The sequence below is a fragment of the Scleropages formosus genome, chromosome 14, assembly GCF_900964775.1.
Source record: "Scleropages formosus chromosome 14, fSclFor1.1, whole genome shotgun sequence".
Classification (NCBI taxonomy): Eukaryota; Metazoa; Chordata; class Actinopteri; order Osteoglossiformes; family Osteoglossidae; genus Scleropages; species Scleropages formosus.
The window spans coordinates 2,047,689-2,071,146 of NC_041819.1; the positions used below are offsets into that span (position 1 = coordinate 2,047,689).

At 49.1% G+C, this 23,458-nt stretch overlaps 1 protein-coding gene and 1 non-coding gene across 2 annotated transcripts; both read left to right on the forward strand.

Moving 5' to 3' along the window:
- The first annotated feature begins 1,185 nt into the window (after positions 1 to 1,185).
- On the forward strand, positions 1,186 to 1,258 carry trnaf-gaa (transfer RNA phenylalanine (anticodon GAA)). The gene has a single exon. It is a non-coding gene; the product is annotated as a tRNA-Phe (tRNA).
- A 3,804-nt stretch (positions 1,259 to 5,062) lies between these two features.
- On the forward strand, positions 5,063 to 22,972 carry LOC108918538 (trafficking kinesin-binding protein 2-like). The gene is made up of 17 exons (XM_018725909.2): positions 5,063 to 5,313; positions 8,998 to 9,271; positions 9,834 to 10,007; positions 13,364 to 13,423; positions 13,804 to 13,880; positions 13,977 to 14,093; positions 14,222 to 14,425; positions 14,513 to 14,591; positions 15,511 to 15,641; positions 15,724 to 15,798; positions 16,279 to 16,416; positions 16,722 to 16,801; positions 18,040 to 18,225; positions 18,523 to 18,827; positions 19,300 to 19,764; positions 19,858 to 19,957; positions 20,210 to 22,972. Exons 2-17 carry the CDS (start codon positions 9,220 to 9,222, stop codon positions 20,949 to 20,951), a joined length of 2,985 nt encoding a protein of 994 aa, XP_018581425.2. The 5' UTR covers positions 5,063 to 5,313; positions 8,998 to 9,219; the 3' UTR covers positions 20,952 to 22,972.
- The last annotated feature ends 486 nt before the right edge of the window (positions 22,973 to 23,458 follow it).

The following is a 23,458-nucleotide window of genomic DNA, read 5'->3' on the forward strand; positions in this document are numbered from 1 at the left end:
CAGTAAAATAAACAGACCAAGCAAATAAACTCATTTTAAGACAGATATTTAAACGTTGCTTGAGGAAGAAAATGGAATTAATAAATTAAAAATGACTGATTATTACATTTTAAGAAAATTTTTTATTTCAATTTTTATGCTTTACATTAATAAAATTAATGTTAAAGAATTGGCAGATACTGTAAGATTTATGTGAATAATTTTTACCCCCATGTACCGGACTGTGTAATGTGGTTAAAGGACTCTGTCACAGGTTTCTGCTATGACCCACAACCCAGTGAACCCAGTGCCAAAGTGTGTGCGCTAGGAATAAATTGCTGTGCTTCTACTCGGTTTACAAGAGAAAGTTGCTCGCAACTCCGAATAGTGACACAGCACCCAGGTATTTATGTGTGCTGGGTAATTATACTGTGCTCATTCTGTGTATTGTAACCCGTAAAATACATTGTTTTACTTTGTACCCATTGACTGGAAAAGAAACAACCCCAGTTGAGTTGTCCAAAATCACAGTATTCCACCCCCTACACTGTGTAAACTACAGCTGGTAAATTGCATTAAGTTATTTACAGTTGAACAATATTACCTGAAAAAAAAAACCAAAACGTAGTAAAAAGGAAAATTCTAACATTTTCTTTGAACGAACGTTTAAAAACATTTATTTTTGATTTTCTCAGAATGAATCTAAAATGTTTCCAGTGGTAACCTTTGTAATAATCTGCAAGTCCTACCGGTGCTTTACACGGATTTTTTAATATGTCCTTTTGCTCCTCCAGCCGTTATTTATGAACACTTGTGGAATGCAGGGTCGCGGGGGTTTAGAGCCCACGATCCCGGCGGGCTGTGACACGGGGACCCCCTGCCGGGCAGGACTCCGCCCTGTGGGCGGGGCACTTGTGCGCGCGCACGCGGCGGAACGTTGAGCGCGTTTCAATCATCCAAAGTCGTCAAAGAGTGTCGTGATACTCAGTCGGGGTACATTCGGTGGTGGCCCTGTGGCCCTACCATGCAGGCCAGTGCTCATTGTTCCGACCCGCTGCACGCTGTCACACTTTATAACACTTTATAACAGTTTAACTGATTTATCGCCACGTCCCACATTTGATAGTCAACGTCCGTATTTCCGGGTCCAGCTGAGTTATATCTGTTGATGTGTAATACGAGGTGTGAAGAGGGGGCCTGTATACTGCCGAAATAGCTCAGTTGGGAGAGCGTTAGACTGAAGATCTAAAGGTCCCTGGTTCGATCCCGGGTTTCGGCACGGGTCTGGAATGGGTGTCGCGAGCTGCCTTTTCCTGTTTCACGGTGTCCTTTACGTTATGCAATTAATTGCTCTCCAAGACTTTTCTTAAACCTATGTGCTCTCAATTATTATTCGTTCTAAATATTTATTTAAATTTTTGTCCGTTTTGATTACTTTCACACAGTTATGCATGAGTGTATAGGCTATTAAAATGAGAAAACATTCTAACGACCGCGTTACTGGGGAGTGCCGTGTTTGAGCGGGAAATGGGTTCCTTTAAGTACATGAGAATTATGGGTAAAATGTGAATTAGTTGTTCAACCGCTGCTGGGACTCACAGGGAATATAAGCAGATGAGTGTGTGGTGAGTAAGGGGAGAAAAAAAAGAAAAAGTTTTAGCGATGCTAAGTATGTTGAAAAGAGTAAGCTGTAGGTCCCTGAGGGAAAATGGGCTCTTGGACTGAGACAATTATTTTGTTATGTTCCTGCCACTATCCTTGTCTGTGTAGTGGGGTTCTGAAAGACATTTGTAACAAACAGTGTCTGTGTGTTTTCCTTTGCCCCATCCAAAGCACAGCACACTCCAGTATATACATGAAATTATGATGCTTAAGTACTGATGCCTAAGAGACCTTAGGGAACATATTGAGGTACAAATTAGTGTGTGGTGCATTAGTATTAGTATCTTCATCATTGCTAGCTTTTCAGTACTTGACTGTGAATACTTTGTTGTTTTCCTTTCCAGGTCTCTAGGAGCATCAGAGCAGCCTTGGGAATGTTGGAGCTACCCAGGAGCCAGGGGTCAAACCAGTGTTCCAAGGTCCTCTGGAATTCACGTAAAACCAGGGAGGGTCGGCCACTGGTCAGCCAGGCAGCCACTGGACCATGGACTGTATGCAGTCTGCGCTACTTCTTATCCTTTTAGTCATAGACATTTCTCTACAAGTACATTGTAACCCCAGCAGAATGCCCAGAAAGGGTGGGTTGCCCCTGGCACTTGGATCCCCAGGGTTTATTTTTCCTCCATTGGTTGTTACAGGGAGCTTTTGTTCTCCTCTCTCAAGTGCCAGTCGGCCTACTTGAGCAACTCAACTGTACATCATCGTGGTTCTCTAATTGTCCTGCTTCATCCATTGTTTTGGTGTTCTATGTCACTCCATAAAAGTAAACTGAGATGTAGCCGAATTGGAAAGGAAATAAACTCATCTCCTCCCCACTCCTAAAATTTTTTAATCTATAAAATCATTCAGAATCTGATCATATGTAGAATCTGAGTGATTTTATAGGTGAAAAAATTTTAGGAGTTGGGAGGAGATGGGTTCATTTCCTTTACAAGGATTTTGTAAAGAAAATTGTGCATCTTTTACTTGTGTTTTATTTTTTCCTTCAAGTTTCAAAGACGAAAACAGATATAGCCTGTGGACCGAGTACAGAAACGGGGACATAAATGGAGAGAAATATTTCAGAATCTGAGTACATTATGGCAGAGCAGTGACTTGAAGGGAGTAGGTAGTAGTAGGAGGCAATACTAGTCATGGCTTCTCACTGCTGTAGAGAACGCATTACAGTACCTCACTGTAAAATACAGGTATTACTACAGTATTTTTTTAAAAGCACCTTTCATAATAATGAAATATTTAAGGTCGCACTTTTGTCTGTGAATTTCAATTTTCGAGTTAAAATACGCCTCCTGTGGGTCCAGTGTGGGGAGTTACAGCGAGATCTGTCCATAAAAATACATAATATATAACAGGGCAAATCACTGCACTGATGAAAGTAAGCAGCCTATGGCGGCACCATAAGGAAATTGTAATAAGCAGAAACGACCAGTGGAGGGCAATACTGCCTCTCTCATGATCATTTTTCTAGTCCTGATCTAAATATAGGAGAGCTGACAATGGGTATCCTTCCTTTTCAGGTCATCTAAGATATTTTCCAGAACTGTAGCAGGTGCAGCAGTGCGAAACTGCAGACCAATCCTGCCAAGATGCACCAGGGTGTCACTGTGTGGGACCTCATAAAGTGATGGCTTTCCTGTCGCTATGCAGGTGACCTGTTCAAGTTGTATTTATTTTCATTCCTCTGTATAGCTTGTACACAGTGGAACAAAATGTTGCCTCTCCGGAGACCATGGTGCAACACAGGACAAGAGTACAGGACAGTAAAAACACAGGACAAAAAAGGGCTGTAAACTGAAGGCATGATCTGGTGCCATGTGGGGAGCGAAAGTGCTGAAGGCTGCGAGAGAAGAGCTGGAATGCCCCAAAGTGACCTTCTGTTGTGACTACATCTGGCACCTTTACCTTTAAAAAGAATAAGGTGAAACGGAGACCTTCAACAACGGCTGGGGGGTGTGACACATTAGTGATTGCTGGGAGATTCTTGACATATTAGGACACAGTGTGATCGTGACCACCTATGGTTCATGCAGTATACCTGATCTGTAACTGTGACTGTACCAAGTCAGTAAGAACAGGCGTTTGGGGCTTTACCACCAAGATACAGGCCAGGACATGGAGGAACACAATAAATAACAGAATTACAGAACTAATCATTCCTGAATACAAATAAAGGATGGGCTAATAGTGATTGTGTGGTGATGCAATGATGATGAGGATGTATGTCCATGGTTTTAACTTCAATAACATTGTTCACAATGTTTCTTCATGCGACTTTAAAGTCTAGAAAACCCTTTAATAAAGTTTTTTTAAGTTTATTTTTAATAAAAGGTAAGTAGCAGACAGAAGCTCTCTCAAATAAAACATTTCAGATAAGGCCTCTTTGAATGACAAACAGGACTGTTAATTACCCAGACCTGCCCCGGGCCCCGGGATGCCAGAGGTGACCTTCGAAGTACGAGCCGAGTTGCTGCCCTCATCTCCGCACCGTGAGAGTGGAAGACCAACTGGCAGAGATCAGTCCACACACACACACACATTTTCAGAACCGCCTGTCCCTTACGGGGTCACGGGGAACCGGAGCCTACCCGGCAACACAGGGCGTAAGGCCGGAGGGGGAAGGGGACACACCCAGGACGGGACGCCAGTCCGTCACAAGGCACCCCAAGCGGGACTCGAACCCCAGACCCACCGGAGAGTAGGACTGCGGTCCAACCCACTGCGCCACCGCACCCCCATGCTGATCAGTCCATTTGATTTCAACTGATTTTAAAATATTTTAATTGCACATGTTGTAATTCTAATCCACATTCTTGGTTCCTTGATGCACTGGTTGTTTTATTTCCTCTCTTTGACTTTTTTCTGTTATAACATCCATCCATCAGCAACAACCACTTGTCCCAAGTGGCGGGTCGCAGCGAGCTGGAGCCTTACCTGGCAACGTAGGGCGCGAGGCCGAAGGGGGAAGGGACACACCCAGACAGATCGCCAGTCCATCACAGGGCACCCACAGCGGGGATCGAGCCCCAGACCCGCCACACAACGGGCACTGGCCAAACCTGACACATCAAGAAACCTGAGTAGTGCTGCTGCCTCACAGCACCTGGGTGGTGCGAGAGGATATTGGTTCGATTCCCACTCAGTTTATCTGGAGTTTGCATGTTGTCTGCATGGGTTTATTCTGGGTGCTCTGGTTTCCTCCCACAGTCCAAAGACAGGCTGTTCAGGTTCCCCCATAGTGTGTGAGTGATAGTGTGTGTGTGTGTGTGTGTGTGTGTGTGTGTTCCACTGATGTATGGATGAGTGACCCATTTGTAAGTAGTGTATCTTGCAGTGTAAGTCACCTTGGTGAATAGGGTTTGTGGGCTGATAACACTACATAGAGCTCATTGGAAGCCACTTTGGAGAAAAGTATTTGCTAAGTAAATAAATGTGAAACAGCGAAGGGTTAGCTAAGTAAATGAATGTCCTGTAAATTTAAATCTGGCAACCCCGTCCAGCCGCCTGCTCTCGGTCTCGCTCTTCCCCGTAGCTCCTCCCCTAACTCCTCCCCCTTAGCCCCGCCTCCAGCTCCTCCACTCAAGGCGTCTGTTTGTCCCTCGTGTTTGAACTGATTCCTCCGCGCTGCTGCCTGGGTTTGGTGCGAATCGCGCAAACATCGTATCGAACAGGCAGGTATGTGTTGTATTTCAGTGTGTGTGCGCGCGCGGTACTGATTGCTGGAACACAATATCCTCTGACTGTAATAATCAGCGAGGAAAATGAAAGTCCCGACGTGCTTTGCTGTCTGTCTTGTCACTCATTTGACTGTTTTTGACAACAGTCAGTGTCTCACAGAGTGTTTATTATTTTATGATGCGTGATTCAGTAAAGGTTCCTGCGGTGAATTGTAAGCATAACTTTAATGAAAAGAGAAATCTGTCCGATTGAGTGCGTTGCAGTAGATCTACTAGATGTGCACGCAGCTCCATGCGGATATACATCGTTGCTATTTATGCGCCATAATCGGTGAGCGCGCGCGTGTTATGCAACGGGTATCGCGCTTGTGCCGAGCGCGCGATCCACGGATCGGGGTTTAAATCCACGACCACGGATCGAGATTTGCATCTTTTTTTCGGAATGGGATGGGGCGCACTGAAGCTGTCCGCGGGGGTACCGGGGTGTGACCGGGTAATGGAGGCGGCGTGTTTCATCATCATCTATTTAATTTATTTTACACTGGAGTCTGAGTTTTTCGATCGGTCTGATCCCGAAAGACTTGCAGATGCGCTGTTTGAGCCCTTCTGGTGGCTTCCCAGTGGGGATTACAGATTAGCTGCACGCACCCTAGAGATTTGGGGGGGGGGTCGACAACATATTGATCGACATTAATTTAATCTGCGCGAGTGTGCGGTGTGTCAGTACCTACCTTTGGAAAATGATTAATAAATCAGTGTCTTTCTCTTACCCTGATGCGTCTTGTTTGCTTAACCTCTGGGTGTTCATTTGTTTACACGTTCCTCCATTGATTTTGGACATTTTCAGATCAGTTCCTCTGCCATAATGTTAGTTGTGCAAACCGAGGCTCTTAATAATGTGTATGAAGAGGTTGGATCATATTAGCTTTGGTGTATTTAAATTACACGGACAGCAGGTGGTGTAGTGGTTAAGCGCTGCATTGTTCTACCTCAAGAACCCAGGTTTCAGTCCCACCTCCAGCTGTAGTGCCCTTGTGCAAACTACTCAGCAGCTGGTGTAGCTTAGTGGGTAGACATGATGCCTTCGGATCCGCAGGTTGTAGGTTCAAATCCTCTTTTGAGCTCTAGTACCTTTGAGCAAGGTACTTACCCAAAATGGCTCTGGTAAAATTACCCTGGCAGTACAAATGGCTAAATATCTATCTGTGAGTCTTAATGTTGTAAGTTGCTCTGGAGGGCATCAGCTAAATGAATAAAAGTAAATTTTTCCCCTTTCCTCATATATTAACATAAGTTGGATGCAATCTGCTGTTATGCATTTGCCATTTGAATGTCACGTCTATAAGCAGCTACCTGTATCTGCAACATGGAGACAAACAAGCTGACCTTCAATAATCAAGTGTTTGTATCTAAAGCTCTTGCTCTGTTGTTAAATGCACTTTTGTCTTTGGAGAGAAGAGTCTACGCAATGAATGTGAATGTGAGACGTCCATGACTGCAGTCTCCTGGTTCTCATGCCTGCGGCCACCACACCTGTATAACCACGTCCTGTTTTACGAACTGACAATAGCAGTTGAGCAAGTCGTGTTACCTGCTGTGCATATGATTTTTTATTTTTTTTTTTCTTGGGGACAGGTGTGGGGGGCAGTGTTGGGTAGATGACTGGGAGAGACTTGGTGAACTCTGTAGGTCTGAGATGAGAAGTTGTTGGCGTGGTACCGCTGATGAAAAGTCATGTGACAAAGGGAAAGAGTAGACTAAAAGAACCAGTTTTATTTGTTGTATTCAGATTTTTTTTTTTTTTTTAAAATCAGGCTGTGTTGGTGGTTATGTGATAAATTCAAGCTGTAGTCCAATGGAATTACGTAAGGTGTGTATTGCAAGCCTTATGCAGAACTGCTTTTCTCGCTGCCTGTTGACGCTTCACATTGGCTGCTGTGAGGGAGTCTCACTTTTTTTTCTTTCTTATTCGCATGGCTTTTTGACAGGGGTCCTTGATTGGGGCGTCAGTATTTCACATTGCCGTTCATGCATTTGGCACACGCTCTTTTCCTAAGCAGCATACAATTTGGAGTAAACAGACAGGGAAAAAAAGGGTTAATAAATGGCCTATAGAAGTGGTACCGGAACGGTAAAATCCATAGATGCAAGTAACAGGCGGTGAAGCATTAACTTAGAAAGGTTTCAGGGGCTCGGGAGGGTCACGGGTGCAAAGAGGTGAGTTTGGAGATCCTGCTTGTTTTGGTCTGGCTTGTATGCAGGACAAACATGCAGGTGTGTCATTGCGCTTCCACTAGGTACTGCCAGCATGGTATTCTTCTCCGTTCCAGTGTATGTCTGCTGTCACTCGTTGCATTGCATCAGGGTTGAGTCACCCTGTGTCAGCGGCTCCTCTATGACCACGCCAAGTTCGTCCCCCTTACATGTGCTGTAAATTTTAAAGACTTGTTTCTCTGTGCTGGAGCTGTTAGTGAAAGGTGCATCTTCGATACCATAAAATACCATCTCAGGTGTCTTGTAGCTCTTGTCTAAGTCCGTTTACTCTAGACACATTCTCCAGTGTAAAAGCCCTAGTTGGGGACCGCTTGCAGTGTAGTAGAGCTCCTGCCTGTGGACCCAAAGGTCACCGGCTTGGTCCCCACCTCCGGCTGTACCATCCCTGAGCGACGTGCTTATCCCAAATTGCTCTAGTAACATTACCCAGCTCTATCAATAGCTAGGTAATTATAACTACCTTAAGCGTCAGCTAAATGAATAAATGTAAAAACGAGCGCAGCGCTGGGGTACGGCACACGCGTGGTGTCGAGACACTGCTTCCTCCTCAGTAGTGTTACCATAAAGAGATGAGCTGTACCGCACTGCTGTGCCCTTCCCAATGCAAAAGGGTCAGGATGAGTTTTTTTTTTTTTTTTAAGAAATTAATGTTAGTTTTGTTTATATCGCTTTTAGTTTTCGACCCGTGTTTTATTAGTAGTAAAACACGGCTGTTATTTATTATGTGATTTATTCTAAGTAGACTTGGAATTTATTCAGAGGTTTACTCTTCCGCCTAATGTAATGCGCACATTGTATTTTCTATGAGATGTACGTCGCTTTGGAGAAAAGCGTCTGATAAATGAATAAATGTAAATGTACAGTGCTGGGTTTTGTACTGTAGTGTACTTGCCGTGATTTGCCCGTTTACACAGCGGGGTAATTTTTAGTGTATAAATTCAGGATTAGTAGCTCGTTCAAGGGTTACTACGGCAGCAGGAGGTGGGGTTCAAAACTGGGTTCTTTGGTTGGAAGGCTGCAGCTCGAACCACTGCGCCGCCTACTGGCCACGCAGCTGCTTCTGACGCGTTTGTTACGTAGTGATTGTGAAGTGTTTCCGGAGAGGTGAGGACCCACATTTGGAGCAGAGGGGAACTAAGGTGGCGTACAGAGGCGGAGTGGGAGAATCTAATTTCCCCTGACGTTTCCGGGTCACCGGAGGGCTGGCGGCTGCTGTTAGTGCTTTGAGACGTGAGACCAGGAGGGTTCATCTTCAGGCTCGAGTAGCGATGGAACCCCTGCTCTCCCACTCAGACATTTTGAAAAATTCAACAGAATTGTGGATTGTCTTTTTGTTTCTGCGATGTACCCGTGCTGCTCTTCCTCTCTTTCGTTTCCTACTCTTATGGCTCCTCCTCTCTGTCCTCAGGTTACATGAGGGTCTTCGAACCTCGCGATTCGACTCTCAGGGACTCGGTTTTTCTCCAAGGACGTCTCCCCGTCCGCAGCGCCCTGGCCGACTCCCCCCCACCGCGCCAGCTCTCCTGTCCCAGAGAGGGAAGGACGCAGTGCCATGGCAGCGGCCCCTTCCTCTCCTCCCTTGGTCCGGATCTGAGCGGGAAATTCTGTGCTCCACGCTTTGGCTCAGAAGATGTTTGAGGTGAAGCCCATAAGTATGGAAAAGGACTCCAGCAATGGTCCCGGTGAGTTCCCAGGAGGAGGGCTGGGGTGCTGACATCACAGTCTGGGGACAGCGAGGCGATCACCGTGGTACGAGAGAGCGAACCGCGATCACTTCCTCGCCTGCTGCCAGCCTCGAGAGAAGGGCGCCGGCTGCTGTTGGCCTTTGTCCCACTGAACCACATGACCACCCAGCTGGAATGATGTACGGTGTAGAGGCTTAGTAGAGGACGCGCACACACACTGCTGCATCATCGTCCCCTCCCTTCTCTGTCTCACACACACACACACACACACACACACACACACACAGTTTCACCAGTGCTTCTGTAGAGATTTATCAGAGTGTGACACTTGTACTTCAGTGGATCCTATCTGTTATGTAACACTTTGGTGTGTACTTTCAGTGGAAGCACACACACACACGCACAGGGGCATGGAGATGGAGTGTGATTTGACACCGCGCCCGTTATGTAAAAGGAGATAACGTGACACCGCTGCTTTGCCGCAGGGCGTTCGGCCTCCTGCGGTTAGAGGTTGTGGCTCAGTCCAGTCAGTGAGTCTCTCCCTTCGCTGTGTCTTCAGACGGAGGTGGGGTGGACCGTGGACCGAGAGCGGTCCACTTTGAGTCGCCTGGGATGGGCTGCGAGTCCCTCTACCTGTACGACAGCCAGGACTGGGTGGTGACGCCCAGCGGTTCGCCGGAGGAGGCCGGCACCATCTCGCCGATGCTGGCCGAGGAGACCCTCCGCTACATGAGTGAGTGCGGGTTCGATTCGAGGGCTGTGTGCGAGCTGAAGGGGGTTGAGTTGGGATGCTAGTGCTTGGTGCTGTTGGTTGGGTGGTGGGCACTGGATTGAAGAGTCATGTGTGGTGTTATTGGCTGCTCCAAACCTACAAATAAGACGGTATTTTACCACAGCGGTTCGCATAAGAGACACTGCATCATGTTGAAACCCACATTAGTAAAAATGAGAAGTTTTTATGTTGTGATGACAAATTTATGCGGACGCTCAACTGATTCTGAGTCTGCTGGTGGCACATCTTTGCTGGATTACTGATTGGTCAGATAGGGACAGATCAGAGGTTAGATGCTGGACTGTGGGTGTGGACTGCGGGCCGTAAGGACCCAGCGGTCGATTTGCACACGTAGCAGAGACGGTTAAGGAGACCCGAACGTTCTGTGTGATGCTGGTGTTTCTTTGTAGGTGTGTGTTCGTTTGATTGCGTTCACGCCGACTGGGCCGTACTGGGTCCTTGGAGAGAGTTCGTGGGAAGCATCATCTCCTCATCCTCCCGCTACTTCTATGGAGTAGTAGTGTGTGTGCGTGTGTGTGTGTGTGTGTGTGTGTGTGTGTGTGCATGCACGCTGTCATTGGGTGTGGTGGTGTTCTGAAGCCACATGTGTCTCATTCTCTCACTTCCTCCGTGTGTGTTTCGAAACCGTGTGTGTACGGTGCGGTCACTTCCGGTGTGTGCGAGGCTGCCTTTGTGTACAGACGTTCATGCAGCGGCCGCCAGGGTCAGGTGATGGAAGAACCCCGCGCGCTGGGATCAGAGCCGTGCGGCAGTGGAGGGCAGAGCCGCTGCTGGTGTGTCGCAGAGGGGCCGATGGGACAGAGCTGAGGGTGTGTGGGGACGGAGGGCGAGGGCTGCGCCATGCCGCTGTTAGACACCACCGTTGGCGGAGGAGAGGAGCTCTACGACAGCTGTGCTCCTCAAGGTGAACTGTGGTTGGGGTTTAATCGGGGTGTGTCGTTTGTGCGTGTGTGTTTCTGTTTCTGTTTCTCTTTCTGTGACTGACAGTATGTCCGTGTGTGTGAATGTCAGCTTTGCATATGTAGCTCTCAAGTCTCAGCAAGGTCACCCCATGCACCTGTGTGTGTGTGTGTGTGTGTGTGTGTGTGTGTGTGTGTGTGTGTGTACATATATACACATGCGCCCGTTTGCATTTGTTCCCTTTTTCTGCCCGAGTGTGTCTCGCGCCGTTGCAAGGTGACTCGGGACACGAGCGCAGGCAGCGCGGCGAGGCGAGGGCGGGTGCTCTGCAGGCACAGAAAGGGGAAATGCTGCGAAACGCAGCATGATGCCGTTCTGTCCTCCACTGTTCTCTAGGCCTGTCAGTGCCGTTGCCTTGCAGTCGTTTCCTGGGGCGGTTACCACGATACTTGACCGCGACCCCGTTCTGCACGGCAGTGGGCCTGCTGTAAAGTGTGACGTTGCGATCTCCGAAATGAGGAACAGGGACGCTGCCGCAGGTCTTGCGGGGACCATGTGACGGCTGCTCCACTTCTGCGGGATGAATCAAGGCTCCGCCTCTATAAATACCCACCTTGCCGACACGGCGTGGACAAGGGGAGGGGTGTTGCGGGGGTGCACTTGGCATGCGGGGGACAGTTCTTTTTGCTGCCATGGAGGGGTATGCAGGGTTGGGCTGAGCTCCACAGTGGGGTTTCCTGGGCTGAGGATAGAGGATATGGTCGAACATCTGTGGACATCTCTTCATGGATGTCTGATCACCACCTCCAACTCAACCTCTCCAAAACAGAGATTCTTTACCGCCCAGCTGGCCCGTCCTCCTGTCACGATCTATCGATCCAACTAGACAATTCACTCATCTTGCCTACCTCCTCGGCTAAGAGTCTGAGAGTAACGATTGACCGGAATCTGTCTTTTTCTCTCAAAACATCGAAGCCGCAACCCGGTCCTGCAGATACATCCTGCATTATATTTGTAGGGTCAGTCCTTACCTCACTTTTCCGGACCTGTTTCGCCCAAGATCTCTCCAGCTCACGTACGGTGTAAATGTTCATGCACCGTAACTTCATGAGCATCCCCAGATAAGCCTTTATTCAGCCGCCACTCCAGCATTGTATGTGATTATTTGTGTATTTTATAATATTAAAAAAAAAAATTGGTAGGAGGGTATCAGGATTTGTCTGTCCCGTGTTTTAGGCACCTACTTGAACGATGAACCTCGGTGCAGCAAGTGGTAGGCAACAAACTAGGTTTGCTTGAGTCATTTGTCTGCAGCTATGTCTCTTTCTCTTAATGTAATGCATAAATTGTACTTTTGCTGAGATGTACGTCGCTTTGGACAAAAGTGTCTGCTAAATGAATAAATGTAAATGTAAATATAGCCGGCCGGGCTGGAGGCCAGTTCATCTCGCAAACCGCACCGGTCCGTGTGGTTTCGCTCTGTCTCACGTTTACACTGCAGTATGAATACTGGCGCCCCATCAAAGGGGTTGCACTTCCTACGTACAACCAGAAGGCCCACAGCCTCTCATTTATTTATGTTTATCTGACACTCCCCCCAAAAGCAACTTACAATGTTGATCTGCCTATTTATACAGCTAGGAAATTTTACTAGAGCAATTTTTATGGTAAGTACCTTGCTCAAGGACGCAGCAGTTAGAGGTGGGATTTGAACCTGTGACCCTAAAGGGAGCAGGTGTAACCACTGCACTACCAGCTGTCAAACCTTTATCCACTCCTGATCGCAGGGTTTGTTTATGCATGCAGTAAGTCAGTCGAGCTTCCGCAGGTTGTCTCTTGTGGGCCCCTGGCCACCCTTGAATGCCTCTTGTTGTTAGAACGTGCAGCGGCGTTCCAGCGGTTCATTGTTCTCTCTTCGGCGAACAATAAAATGCTTTTGGACGCGCAGTTGCCCAGGAATTTGGGTTCGAGACTAGATACACGCCTGGCGCTTTGAGGGGAGGCTGTGCGCTTGGTGCGGCACATGAAACGAGCCGCTCCGTCGGCTCCTTCGCTCCTTTTTATCGCATTTGCCCTAGGGTCATGTGTCCATAAACTGTAATAAACATTATTTAATGTGTTTTTCTCGCTGGGGGGGTGGTGCATGGGTTTATCATCTGTGCTCGTGGGGCTCGAACTGATGAAGGAACCGTTTCTCTCCACGTGTAGGTTTCGTCGGTGGTAGAGGGGCAGCCCTGCAAGCGCCTGGGGCAGTTTTCGGGCGGTAAAGCTTCCCAAAGTCGTCATCGTGATCGACTCTTTCTTACCACCCCGCCCCTTCTCTCACCTGCCTTCCTCTCCTTCTGTTCTTCTTCACTTCCTTACCTTTCTCTTCCTCTCACTCTCTCTTTCTCCAGCTTTCCTTGCTCTGGAACCTTCCTCCTTCTCGCACCCTGGCTCCCGCAGCCTCTCCCAAGGTAATGTGAGCTTCTCCATGTCCATGTCCACTCCTCTCATCCCCGTGTCTTTCTCTTCACTTGCTCTCTTGTTCTCCATCCCTGATGCATGCTGGGAAGGTGCCGGCGCTCCCTGCGAATGATCTGCCGCTCATCCCGTGTGCGCTGCTCGAGCTTCCCTTACCCCCCTCTGTAGGACAGCTGAGACAGCATGAGCCCCTTTAGTTCCACCTGCATCTGCTATAGTGGGCTTCTAGAAAGCACCGTGAAGTAGCGGGCACCACTGAGGCTGTGGCGTCACACATTGGAGAATAATGTGTGTGCGTGAGAGTGAGCGGCAAAGCGGCGCTGTTTTTCCGATCCGATCTCCCTCTTTTCCGACGTGATCTCCCTCTCCTCAGTCCTCAGTGGCAACAGGGTGGAGCACATGACCAAGAGCTTCAACGACATCGACGTGGTGACGCACCTGCTCACGGAGGTAGGGTCTTAAAAAAGTCCAAAAAAAAAAGGTTCCGGGGGTGGTGTTTCGGCACGTCCGCTCTCGGATCAGCTGTGCATGTGTGTTTGCGCGCAGAGGGACCGGGACCTGGAACTGGCGGCACGAATTGGCCAGTCGCTGCTGCAGAGAAACCATGTGCTACAGGAGCGCAACGATGCTGTGGAAGAGCAGCTGGCACAGGCCTTGGATCAGGTGGGCGCAACAGTTTCCATTTCTCTCTCTCTCTCTCACACACACTCGCACACACACGCGCATGCTGTCATGGAGTGCATAGCGGCCTCGTTTCAATCTCCTCCTGTTCGACTCCCCCTCTGGCTCAGGTGCACCAGCTGCAACACGAGCTGGGTAAGAAGGACGAGCTCCTGCGCATGGTGGCCAGCGCCTCGGAGGAGAGCGAGACCGACTCCAGCTGCTCGACCCCGCTGCGCCACGCCCTCAGCACGCCCCTCCATCTCGGCCATCTGGAGGCACTGCAGAGCAAGCTGCAGGAGCTGGAGGAGGAGAACCTGACGCTGCGGTCTGAGGTGCGCGCCACCCCGTGTCCTGCTTCCCCGCCTCACTCTGTTTTAACCGTCCCGCTGATCCCTGCCCCTACCTCGGCTGTTCCTCAGGCGTGCCACCTAAAGAAGGAGACGGTCACGTACGAGGAGAAGGAGCAGAAGCTGGTCAGCGACTGCGTGAAAGAGCTCCGTAAGTCATAAACCCACTTGGCGCTGCACAGTCATGTGTTTGCAGTGTGGAAGGAAACCAGAGCGCCCAGAGGAAACTCCTGCAGACACGGGGAGAACGTGCCAACTCCACGTGCGCTGAGCTGAATTCAAACTTACACATTTACAGACCTGGCACTGTGAAAGAGCAGTGCTACCTGCTGCGCCACCATGTGGCCCACTTTCTATAAGCAGTTTGAGTTTATTCTTGGAGTAAATTATTTTGCCAGAGAGATTCTCAGTCAATCGGAGTTAGTTAGTTAGTTGTGCCTGTTACCCCTCCTGGGGCATGGGCTGCCAATCAGAGCTCTTCAGGCATCTCTGTCCTGAGCCAGTCTCTGCAGCTGCCCATCCTCTTGACATCTGCCTCCAGGTCACGGTGCCACGTGTTTCTTGGACGGCCTCTTTTCCTCGTCCCCTGGGGGTTCCATGTGAGGGCCTGTCTAGTAATGCTAGATGTTGGTCTGCGAAGGGTGTGTCCTGTCCACCTCCAGCGTCATCGGAGAATCTCTCGAACTGCTGATCAATCAGTGAAAACTAACTTATATATGTGCTCCACCCTGTTGCCGCTGAGGACCGAAGATAGGGAGATCGCACAAGTTAAAGTTTTACACTTAGCTGACTCTTTTCTCCAAAGCAATTCACAACGTTAAGGTCCTTACAATTATTTATTCATTTATACAGCCGGGTAATTTCGGGTAAGTACCTTGCCTACAGACAATACGGCCCGGGAAGAGATTCGAACCTGCGACCTTTGGGTCTAAAAGCAGTAACTCTAACCATTACGCTACCAGCTTTTATTTGGAGACTAAAGGTAGCCTGTAGTTCTAACAATGGGTCCTGATTCTGGCAAAAGGCATTCTGTGTCTCCCGCCCCTGATGCCCTTTCCTCTGTGCTGCAGGCGAGTCCAACAGCCAGATGGTGACGCTGACGGAAGAGCTCTCGCACAAGAACGAGGAGCTGCTGCGGCACCAGGAGGAGATCGCTCAGCTGCTCTCGCAGATCGTGGAGCTGCAGCACAGGGTGAAGGAGGTGAGGAAGCAGGCGTTCCTTCCCGGTGGACGTGTGGAGGACCAGGATGCTTAGTTTCGTGTCTGCGTGTGTGTCCATGCAGCTGGCCTTGGAGAAGGAGGAGCTGCGCGTTCATCTGCAGGCCTCCAAAGACGCCCAGAGACAGCTCACTGAGGAGGTGAGTCCAGCGGTCTCGTCACCGCGTCGCCCTTCCAGACGATCAGTGTGTATGGGGTTTGTGGCCGAGCTCAGGCGGGATGTTTGATCAGTGTGTAGTGTGACTGGACTCTGTTATCTGTGGTGGACAGCTTGGAGGAGTGGGTGTGTAGTGCTCGACTGATGGGAGGTTTTACCAGTGGCCCAGGGTGCAATGTGGGGTCTGGGTAGGAAAGGCAGGGCAGTAAAGTGCCATTGAGTCAAGTTCCACTGCTTGCAACGACTTACATGCCATTCACAGTAGGGGAGGGTAAGGAGACATGGGAGGCTGAGGAAATGGTTCACTGATACCTTCTTCTGGGTGTCTTTGGACTTTGAGAGGAATCCCAGGCAAACGCAGCGAGAACGTGCAGATACAGCCAGATTCAAACCCAAACCGCGGCCAAGGAGCCACGTTACCTGCAGCGTGAACGAGTTTTTTTTTTTGTTTTCATCCCTCCAGCTGAAAGAGCTGCAGGACAGGAACGCCGAGTGTATGGGGATGCTGCAGGAGTCGCAGGAGGAGATCCGGGAGTTGCGCAACAAGAGCGCACCTTCAGCGGGAATGCGCAGACACCTGCCCTATGGTCTCTTACCTCTGGTGAGCTTTGGGAAACCTGTAGCAGCTGCGTCGAAATTCAGCGTGGTTGCGCTGCTGAGCCGTAACGTTGCAAAGCAGATGGGGAGGGGGCATCTCCATGAGGGTCGAAGGGTAACCTCTGACCTTCTTGAACTCCACCTGTGGGTGCGATCGTATCTCGGTGACCTGTGTATTGTATAATGGACCAATAAAATACTGCAGCAGCACTTCTGCTGATTCATGCTGTCATATTTCCCATTGAATGTTTTATGCTAAGGTGTGTGTGTGTGTGTGTGTGTGTGTGTGTGTGTGTGTGTGTGTTTCAGGACTCGATAGCAGCGGAGATTGAAGGGACCATGCGCCGAGAGCTCAGCGTGGAGGAAGAACGTTCCGTTCAGGACCAAAGGTGAACCAGACCCACTGCGCAACGTAACGCAGCCACCAAGAACACCTGTAAAATTATTAATATATACTGTAAATACTGTTGAATCACACAGCAATAGAGCTGTAGTTACACCAAACCTAAATAAAATAAATAATTTTTCAGTTCAGATGTTTTAAATTTATTCCTTTATCTGATGCTTTTTCCCCCCAAAGTGACTTGTAATGTTAAAGTATTTCTAATTATTTACTCCTTTATACAGCTGGGTAATGTTATTGGAGTAGGTAGGTACCCTGGTCAAGGGTTTTACAACAGTAAGTGTGATTTGAACTGGCAACCTTTAGAACCAAAGACAGCAGCACTAACCACCCTGCTATCATCTGCCCCCTGTACTATGTTCACTACATCACTTACTATATTTTTTTTTTAACACATGCAGCCCTCACAACGGGGCACAGTGGGTTAGACTGGGTCCTGCTCTCCGGTGGGTCTGGGGTTCGAATCCCGTTTGGGGTGCCTTGCGACGGCTTGGCATCCCATCCTGGGTGTGTCCCCCCCCCCTCCGGCCTTATGCCCTGTGTTGCCAGGTTAGGCTCCGGCTCCCCGCGACCCCGTATGGGACAAGCGGTTCAGAAAATGTGTGTGTGCGCAGCCCTCACACCAGTTCGCAGTCCTGACTGTGGCTTTTCATTAAACAGGTTGGATGCCCCAGTTTTAGGGCCTAGAACACTCTCCCTCCTTCCTTCCCTCCCTCCATTCCCTGCTTTTATCCCAAAAAAATGGTGTGGGCCCCAGAAATGACATCCCTTATGCTGTGCCCTTAGTTACCACGGTACAGTCCGTTTTCCTCACACTTTTTGGAACATTATTGAAAAGAGTGCTACTTGTACATTCGTCCGTTTGCTCCAAAGCGAGAAAGTCGAACTCCGGGTTGAAGCGTGTTTCACAGCACAAGGACGGCATTGGACTCTGCGTAGTTGAGCCTGATAGGAAAAACAAATCGTATTGTGGGAGACGATGTGATGCAGATGTACGCAGGTGCAAGAACGTCAGGAGAGACGTGGGTCCGAAAGAGAAGAAAAATGCATTTGAAGTGTGAAATACGTGCCGTACCACACGTACGTGGTGTAGAAGAGCGGATACGTTGTGTGTTCTAAGTTACGTGACCCACAGTCCTGCTGGTTTTACTATATCGCCCCACCACCACCTAGCAAAGCCCTCTCTTTACCTCTGATGCCCCCGATGATGTGTGTTGTTCCCAGGAGCACCCAGAAGCGCGTGTTCCAGACCGTGCGCTCCATCAACGAGTCGGTGTGCGCCCACCCCACCCCCGCCCCCATCCCAGGCTCCGGCCGCAGCAGCGTGGTCATGACCGCGCAGCCCTTCCTTTCCAGCCTTCGCTCGGTGGACACGAGCTGTGGCGCGAAGGACCCCACAGAGAGCACTGGGTGAGACCACTGTTGGTCTTTTTGGGGTGTCGTGCTGGCGGTGGCACCCAGACTCCATCTGTATGAACACGTACAGCACCAGTCAGAAGTTTGAGTACGCTTGCTGGAAAGTAATGATGTAGGACACTTGCGTGTCGCCGTGCTTTCAGTCTTCGGACCACATCGTCCCTTACGAGTGCTGTCCAGGTGAACGCTTTTTACTGGCGTCGTGCTTGCTGAAATGGTACCGTGCTCGACAGTTCCCGGGACCAGCTCCTGTAAGATTTTTAGAATCGTTGTTTGTCTCTGGGGTGACAGAGAAGGACCGCAGACCGGGCCACCGGGATCTCCAAGCGGGAGCGACCTTGCCTCGGCACTGCACCGTCTCTCGCTGCGGCGCCAGAACTTCCTCTGTGAGCGTCAGTTCATCGAGGCGGAGCGCGGTAGGAAGCCGCAGGCCCTGGATCCAGAGGGACCGGGGGAGGACAGCAGCAGGAGCGGCTGCGGCTCGCTCGACGGCAGCATCGTCTCGTCTGTTACCAGCCTGTCGGACTTCTCGGCTGCCTCCGTCTGCTTCAGGACGTTCCTTCCGGAGAAGCTGCAGATCGTCAAGCCCATGGAAGGTACAGAACGGTGCTGTGGTGACCCTGTGAAGCAGCCCTGGATTGCTGAGATACAGGGTGGCTCATGGGAAATCTGAGAGAATAGCAGGGATTGCTGCTTCGGGCCATAGATGTCACCCTTACTGCTATATTCCAGTCAGCAAAAGCTTAACAAAACAGGCGTCCCTTTTGCGCCGTCATTTGTGTTGGTTTCTCAAAATTTTTGGATATAGCTTTAACAGAAACAAAATGCTGAGTCAGACTTTATTTTAAAATAATTAACTTCAAGATACACCGAAATTAGGATTATCACACTGCCCTACAGTGTGATTCTGTTCGGGAGAATTTGACAGCCATCTATCAGGATAATCTCATAGTAAGTGAGCTCTCTTTAGAGGAGGGGTCTGAAACCAAAAACAGAATGGAAGTATAGTTTGTATTTATAGTTTTGCTTTTGTGGGCTGACATGACCCTTTGACCCTGTGATTTGCAGGTTCCCTAACTCTGCACCACTGGCAGCAGCTGGCCCAGCCTCACCTCGCCACAATTCTGGACCCGCACCCGGGTGTTGTCACCAAGGGCTTCCGTCCTCTGCCGCAGGACACCGTGTACCATCTGGCGGACCTGGAGGAGGACGGAGACGAGGAGCAGGGCAGCTTCAGAGGAGTCCGAGAAAGGTATAAGAGCAAGAGGCAGGAGGAGGAGAAGAGGAAGTTAGATGAAGAGGAAGAGGAGGAAGAAGGAGGGATCACCTTCCAGGTTCAGTGCTCCTCCACACCGGAAGAGAAAAGGCGCAAGAGTGAGAGGCCCTTCGCTCTGTCTCCTGTCCACCCACCATCCACTCCCCATCACATGTCACCTGCTGTCCCTGAGGCTTCTATCCTCTCAGGTCTTCCTGCACCCCACGCTCCTGTCCACTCCAAAAGACAGATTCCCAGCATGCCAGCGCCCTCCTCAGGTAACGTTTGTTGCTTCGATTCCTTTGCATCATCATCCAGTGCAACACGTGTACATTAGTTTCAAGTCATGCAATTGCTGTTTACCACATTAGCTCACAACCCCGGAAAGTGCTTGAGCTCCACCTTCTCCACCTACACGTTCACCACCTGCCGGATCCTGCACCCCTGCGACGTCACCCAGGTCACATCAAGGTACAGCCCTCATTCTGCCCTAGCCGTTGACCTCTGACTGCAGCTTCTCCGAATGGAACGTGTTGGTGAAAAAACCTTTCTGTTCAGAAATTTTAAGCACAATATTGAGAATTAACTCATGCAGGTATAATGGCCTGTGTGTTGGTATGGCTCTCGAATGAGGACCATCACTTTGGGCTGATTTGGAGCATCAGTGTTGGTCTTGTTTCAGTCCAGTAGAATGTCTTTTCTCTTTCCCCCCCCCCACACCAGCTCCCTCGGAGGCCCTGCGGTGTCAGTGCGTGAGAATATACCCAGTTCCTTGCGCCCAGGTCCCAGTACTCCAGTCACGCCCTGTCGGCTGAGCCTGGGCGACTCTTTCCCCCCTCGACACCGGGCTGCCCCTCGCGGCTTGGCCAAGCTGTTGCTGGAGAAGGGCATCTCTGCCCAGGTCAACACTAGAGGTGGACTTCCGAAACCTAGACCAAGCCTGCTCCCCATCACACCCCCCAACTCTCCCTGCCCCTCCACCCCGTGCTCCCCAGTGACCTTCGAAACGCATCCATCCTCCTCTGACAACTTCCTGGCCTCACGCCCCGCTGAGTTTTTCCTCCAGGATGTATATGGGCTAAAACCGGGCCGTGCACGCCCTCATCTGCCGAGCCCGAACGCGGAGGCACCTGGGGGTGCTAGTGTGAGTCTGGTGGAGCGCCTGCGGCGGCTGGGCCTCACCGAGGTGCTGCAGGCTGCAGATCCAGAGGGGCTGCGGCGACAAGAGTCCGCCACCATCCTGGCCACTGGCCGGGGGAGCCTCCTCGATGGGCTGCGTAGGAACCACAGCCTCCCAGCCATGATAGGTGGCCGGGGTCCACCAGTTAGCAGCCCCTCGCACCTGCAGCCCCTGCCCCACCCCACTACCCTCACCCTTCCCGTAACTCCCTGGGGCAACTTGAAGGATCCAAGCACCACTCATCCATCTTGCTCCCCAGTAGAGATTTCAACCTCCAGGCCCTGAGAGCTGGGTTCAGACTGGGTGGTGAAGAGAGATCCGGGTGGACAGGATTGGCTGCTAAGAAGATCCAGCTCAACTGAGGGCAGCTCCAACCTTTTTCCCCTAAGCAATTGAAGCCTGATTTAAGGAATTTGCAGAAGCCAGGAAAAAGGGAAAGCACCCCTGTTTTTTTTTTTTTTTTCCCCCCCAACGTAAAACCATCTTGTTTTATTTTAAGAGAGCTGTAAGCACCTGTATCTTTTGTAAAGCAAGAGCATGGCTGTCTGATGAGCTCATGGCCTCACCATGAGACTCTGCTAGAAGGAAGGGAACCAAGTTCTCCCGGCTAACGTTGGAGTGTGTCGCTCCGCAGCTAAGGGTTTATTACTTTCTTGTAATATTCTGGAGGCTCTGGGACACATAGATGGGAATATGTACGTTGCTGAAGGTATGAGAATGTTGTGCTGAGGGTACGCGTGGAATGGAAAGAGAGAGAAGGAAAAGGAGAATTAGAAGAAAATAGAGAAAAGGTATTGAAGGGTATTTTAGTGGAATTAGATGAGGTTTGACAAATACGAAGGGAAAGGCAAAGGCAATCAGAACCTGAAAGATATGGTGTGTGTGTAAATAATCGCTAGGACTCAATGCCTTGTGGAGCATGGGAGGTGTTTGTACTGCTGATCCCCAGAGACCTGCAGTTGTCCTGTGGAGCAACGTAGTGTACTTTGTGCCATGAGGGTGAACAGTATTATTTCTCTTGTTTCCTCTATTGTTTCGGTAATCAGGTGGCTCTTATTTTGTGCAACGACTCATGTGGGAAATCCTCGCAGCGCATTATATAATCGTTTACATATGAGTCCGCTTCTATTGTCTCCCAGCATGCTGTGCCGAATGTGCCGTGTGAGTTTTCAAATCCTGAGGAGTCTTTGAAATCTACCTCTGTACATCGTCAGCTAGAAGGGGTTTTAAAGATTACGTTGAGTACTGGGAGAGTGGAACTCCAAGCTGTGGGAAGATCCAGCTCTGCAGCTCTGAACCAGGGTGGCCCCAGTAATGGTTAAGGGTTTAGATAAGAGCAGCCCATAAGGGGCTGAGTGGGTTAGTGGTTAATAAATATTGCACTGATAGTCAGTCATTCGATTACAGAGGTCTGAGTTTTGAGGGTTTGATAGCACATTTGACATGGATGATATGACTGAGCAAAGCAATATTAATGAATGTTAAATGGAGTGGGGGGGACTTCTAGCTGACGTTGCCTAGAGGGGCACCAGATTTGCGTGCAAGGTGTTCTGTGGAAACCCAGAAGTGCTCTGACTGTACCTGCTCATTTTGATCATCGACGGCATTTTTATTTACTCATTTTAATCAATGCCATTATTGACCAGAAGTACCATGTAGTATTTAACTGTCATATTAAAGTATCATTAATACAATGTATGAGAAAGTAATATATAGTAATTTGTTTGACTAAGAATTTTAATGTGTACTTTGTTCATCATTGTACAATCATATGAGGGAATTTGACCGTTTCATAAAAATGTAAATATACATGAACCAAAACTTTATTCTCTTTTTGAAAGAGTACTTTTTGGTACCACTTGAAGCCGTGAGTACAGCAGCTGGGATTTCAGCTGGGGATGGGACCGTGACTGGGTTCGGAACCCTCTCCAGACACTGATAGCAGAGAACAGTAGATTGATAAGTCTCATTATTAAACATTAGAATCCTAAATGGGAGACTCTGGCTGCCAGGTCATCCTGACCATAAATTCATACAGCCACCATCTCTGAGGAGCTGGACGAGATTTCATAGAGGCTTCTTTTTTGTGAAATTGGCACACCCTGTGATTTCTTGTCATTGATGTTAAAACATGGCAGATATTTTAAGGATAGATTTTCTACATCAGAGGCTAAGAGAGGGCTCCATGTGTTGAGCTGTTGTTACTCTGGATTAATGTAGTATTAGGCTCCCACAAACACCTGTCATCCTGCTTCCAGTCTCTCTGAATCCCAGTGAAAGTCATTCTTGTTTTTCCAATAAAGCAAACCTAAAGGGAAAAAGTGTCTCTTGGTCTTTAATCTACAGTTAAACTATAGCTGCTTTTGTACATAATGGGCAGTTGACTTTACAGAGGCATTCTGAGTAAGGATGTATGAAATAATGGTATATATTTTCACAAACTATTGCAACACCTTTTCATTGTAAAGGACCCAGTTGTACAGCGAAGTGTGTAGTGATAAAACATCTTGAGATATTCATGTAGTTATATAGATTTTCAGTTGTGGGCTGGGTTTTCATCTATTTTAGACTTTCTAGAGTACTTCATGCACAAATTTCGCAATACCTGTAACCTAACAATATTAACGGCAAACACAGACGGGCCAATAGTGCTTGTCCATTCAAAACGTCCTATGGTACTCAGCCTTTTCTCCCTTCCTCACAGCCTTGCTGGAAAAGAGCTCAACTTCATGACTGTATTTCACACATTCAAGGTAGGGATGAGTTTCTGAACACAGTTACAGGTCATCCAC

What these genes read in the sequence shown, in the direction of transcription:
- LOC108918538 (XM_018725909.2), top strand. Translation starts at nt 9,220, where the DNA reads ATGTTTGAGGTGAAGCCCATAAGTATGGAAAAGGACTCCAGCAATGGT. An exon ending in GGAGACCCTCCGCTACATGA is followed by an intron (nt 10,008 to 13,363) that starts GTGAGTGCGGGT and finishes CTCTTTCTCCAG; the next exon opens with CTTTCCTTGCTCTGGAACCT. An exon ending in TGACGCACCTGCTCACGGAG is followed by an intron (nt 13,881 to 13,976) that starts GTAGGGTCTTAA and finishes GTTTGCGCGCAG; the next exon opens with AGGGACCGGGACCTGGAACT.